Here is a 4,502-nt window from a genome sequence, read left to right on the forward strand (position 1 = left end):
AAATGGTCTGTTGTCCTATCGACCAATAAAATAAGTGATGATAACAATAATGATGAAGATGTTGGTAATGATCTTTTATTTGCAACATCACAACAACCACATGAAATTGATTCAACTGATGATGGTTTATATCTTAGAGATGATCATGATGAGGGAATTTGGATTAATCCATCGTTTCGTATTGTAAATGGACAAACAAATGTGAATGTCACCAGGAAAAGAAGAAGGGCATCTTAATGTATATATATGTTTAATTGTTTTATATAAGCTATGCATGTAATCTGAACTGTGTTATTGTAAATATGCATGTAATCTGAATTGAGTGTTTTATACTAAGTTCTGATTAATTTATTTTCTGATTAATTTATTTTCTGCTTATATTTAGCTTGATTTGAGTGTTTTATACCAAGTTCATGTAACAATGAGTGTTTTATATTTAGCTTGATTTACATGAACTGAACTGAATATAAATTAGTAATTTACATGAACTGAACTGAACTGAATAGAGAGATTCTCTTTTGCTCAGTGCATATATATATATAGATTCTTCAGAATACTCATTTCTAATAATTCATCATCTCCTAAAGTATTGTGATAAAGACAATGATAACAATATTTTTAATCCAATAAACAATGATAAAAATGTTTTTAATGTCATCCCAACCCAAATAAACCAAACACAAAAATAAAATAAAGAGACATTTTACAGCGCTTATCTTAAAAAGCGCTGTAAAAGATCCTTTTAAAAATAAAATAATGAGTGTTTTATACCTTTTACAGCGCTTTTCACACAAAGCGCTGTAAACGACTCTTTTGAAAGTGAGTAAAAAAGACATTTTACAGCGCTTATTTGACAAAGCGCTGTAAAAAAGCTTTAAAAATAATATTCATCAGACACCTAATTTCTTCAAACACCTTGTACGCATCATGGGAATCCAAAAAACATCAGACACAAACCCATTTCTTCAAACACCTTGTACGCATCATGGGAATCCAAAAAACATCAGACACAAACCCATTTCTTCAAACACCTTGTACGCATCATGGGAATCCCCAAAAACACCAGACACAAACCCATTTTTCGCAACATGGCAATGATCCTGAATACCAATTAAGTTTCGATTTAAGAAGGAAAGAGAATGTAAAGAGATAAAAAGGGTGTTGAGGTGGAGATTGAATTGTGAAAGAGTAAGCTTTGATGTTTGTGAAGAAGATGCATAAAAGGAGAAGAGTTTGGTGAAGAGGAAGGGATTTTTGTGGTGACCAGTTACTACTATGTGGGTTTTGCATGCATGTTGAGCTTGTTTAAAAAATAACATAACATAACAAAACACAAAAACAATAAGGCCTTTTACAGCGCTTATTTGGAAAAAGCGCTGTAAAAGAGCCTTTTAAAATTAACATAAAGAGACATTTTAGAGCGCTTATGTGGAAAAGCGCTGTAAAAGGCTTTAAAAAACATTCATATAACATAATAACACACGGAGGTCTTTTACAGCGCTTATTTGGGAAAAGCGCTGTAAAAGAGCCTCTTAAAATTAACATAAAGAGACATTTTAGAGCGCTTATGTGTAAAAGCGCTGTAAAAGGCATTCAAATAACATAATAACACACGGAGGTCTTTTACAGCGCTTATTTGAAAAAAGCGCTGTAAAAGAGCCTTTTAAAAATTTAACTAAAGAAGCCTTTTAGAGCGCTTATGTGTGAAAGCGCTGTAAAAGGCATTCATATAACATAATAACACACGGAGGTCTTTTACAGCGCTTATTTGAAAAAAGCGCTGTAAAAGAGCCTTTTAAAAATTTAACTAAAGAAGCCTTTTAGAGCGCTTATGTGTGAAAGCGCTGTAAAAGGCATTCATATAACATAATAACACACGGAGGTCTTTTACAGCGCTTATTTGAAAAAAGCGCTGTAAAAGGCATTCAAATAACATAATAACACACGGAGGTCTTTTACAGCGCTTATTTGAAAAAAGCGCTGTAAAAGGCATTCAAATAACATAATAACACACGGAGGTCTTTTACAGCGCTTATTTGAAAAAAGCGCTGTAAAAGAGCCTTTTAAAAATTTAACTAAAGAAGCCTTTTAGAGCGCTTTACAAAATAAGCGCTGTAAAAGGCTTATAAAAAGCGCTGTAAAAGTGTTACGTATATATAACAGTTACCTCTTCAGTTTCCTCTTCATTACGTAACCTTCATCTCAACCTTCATTTCTTCTCTTCTTTTGCAAACCCTATCATCCCGTCCTTTACGAACCTTATTTCCACGATCATCTCCTTCATTTCGAACCTTATTTCCATCCAAGATCATCTCTCCCATTTCACACAATATATTTTCATTGAAATACGTAACCCTCATTACGTATTTCTTCAAACCGTATTTCTGTGAACCATATTTCTGTGAACTTTCTGCAAACCCTCTTTTCTTTGCATTTCGTCTTTCTTCGAACCATCATTATTCAGGTATTGATGTTATTAAATTTTTGTAATCATTAGAATGCATGTTGAGCTTTTTTAAGATATACTGATACATGTTGAGTTTGTTTATAATAATGCATGATCCATGTTGAGCTTGTTGATGTTATACTAAAGTGCATGTTGAACTTGTTGTAGTTAAATGGATACAAACAAAGATTTAGAAGTTCAAAATGAAGAAGTTGGCACCTCTAAGACTTACGAAAAAGAAGTCAAACGTGGTGCAACTATCATGCAAAGGGTGATTAAAGCACGGAGCAGTGGCATTAAATTTGAGGTATACTATATATACTCTGTTTGCTGTGTGTTTTTTTATCTTTTTTTAGGGTTTAGGGCATGTACTTACTATATGAGTTTATTAGGTTGGCTGGAACGAGAGTGGTCAGCCAGTTGACCCCAACAGCTCCATGTTTGTAAGCTACATTGGGGCTGTTGTTCGTCAAAATGTCCCAATAACAATAGACAACTGGAGAGATAAGGCGTTGAAGGATGCCAAAGATATCATCTGGAATGACATTCAAGTAAATATTTTGATCTACTCTTTTGTCATTTATAATTTTTTTTCTGTAAAATACATTACTTATAATTGTTTTCATTGCAGACCACTTTTGTTCTTGATGAGGAACGAAAGTCATATGTTTTGAGAGTTGCTGGGAAAATCCATCGTGGATTTAGATCCCATCTCTCAAATTTCTATCTAAAAGATAGAGAAGGAAACACAAATGCTGAACCTCCAAAGATATATCAACATTATATATCAAAGGATGAATGGAGTGCATTTGTTTCCAAACGTTCTGACCCGGCGTTTGTCGTAAGTGATTAATTTATTAGCATTTGTGTTTTATTATTCATATTCGTAGCGTATTTTAAATTTTTACACAATTGCTATTTTTTTTTTATATAGAATATTAGTAAGGCAAATCGCGAACGGGCAAGCAACCCAAAACACCCATCATAATATGAAATTATGGGTGGGCATTTTACAGCGCTTCTTTGAGAAAGCGCTGTAATATGCACACCCATATATGAAATTATGGGTGGGCATTTTACAGCGCTTTTTCGAGAAAGCGCTGTAATATGCACACCCATATATGAAATTATGGGTGGGCATATTACAGCGCTTTTGTGAGAAAGCGCTGTAATATGCCCACTCGTATATGAGTTATGGGTGTGCATTTTAGAGCGCCTTTTTGAGAAAGCGCTGTAAAATGCACACCCATAACTCATATAATGGGGTGCATATTACAGCGCTTTTTGTGAAGAAGCGCTGTAAAATGTGCATAACAAGCGCGCGTTGTATTTACATGTTTTATAGCGCTTTTTTAAAAGCGCTGTTGTATCATTTACAGCGCTCGTTTCCACAGCGCTTATTTTTTTGAAAAAGCGCTGTAAATGGCTTAAAAAAAGCGCTGTAAAATCCGTTTTTTCGCGTAGTGGTGCAAGAGATAAGATGGTGTAGACAATATCAAAACATCATTACACATTTCATGTTTCAAAATACGAATGTTTGTGTGCTACAATAGTAAAAATAAACAAAATTGGCTAGATAATAGATGCTTTAATAAATCAACTTCTAAAGTGAAATGACAAGTTGAATCAAATATATTACATCTTTATTAACATTACCAACAACAAAAGTTAAATTTAAGTACATCGCTTGCAACATGCAACTTTCATCAATATCAGAATAAGACCATCCACATCAAAAAATTATATTTAAGGAAAATGATAATAAGTGCCCTACATGTTTCTTCATCGTATGATGTCAGCAGTCCATGCTATCAACAAAAAACCCATAGTCCTATATAGTTCTTACAAAGATGAAGTCCCTTTCACTTCATTTTTTAAATTCGCCATAAAAAGATGTTAGCCATATGAAAAAGGATCGTACCCAAAAGAGAGTTGTTTCATCCTCTCCTAAAGATGTTAGTCCCAAGGATGATCAAGGGACTTCCAAGAAGAAAAAGGTTGATAGAACTCAGTAGGTAAACAAAATGGAACAATTGCTTGAAACAATTTTGGAAGA

At 33.6% G+C, this 4,502-nt stretch overlaps 1 protein-coding gene across 1 annotated transcript; it reads left to right on the forward strand.

Annotated features, from left to right (window-relative positions):
- The first annotated feature begins 2,842 nt into the window (after positions 1 to 2,842).
- LOC140920384 (uncharacterized) lies at positions 2,843 to 3,434 on the forward strand. The gene is made up of 3 exons (XM_073368653.1): positions 2,843 to 2,997; positions 3,078 to 3,287; positions 3,381 to 3,434. The coding sequence occupies exons 1-3, from the start codon at positions 2,884 to 2,886 to the stop codon at positions 3,432 to 3,434; spliced, it is 378 nt and encodes a 125-aa protein (XP_073224754.1). The 5' UTR covers positions 2,843 to 2,883.
- The last annotated feature ends 1,068 nt before the right edge of the window (positions 3,435 to 4,502 follow it).

This window comes from Cicer arietinum, chromosome 5 (assembly GCF_000331145.2).
Source record: "Cicer arietinum cultivar CDC Frontier isolate Library 1 chromosome 5, Cicar.CDCFrontier_v2.0, whole genome shotgun sequence".
In the NCBI taxonomy this organism is placed as follows: domain Eukaryota; kingdom Viridiplantae; phylum Streptophyta; class Magnoliopsida; order Fabales; family Fabaceae; genus Cicer; species Cicer arietinum.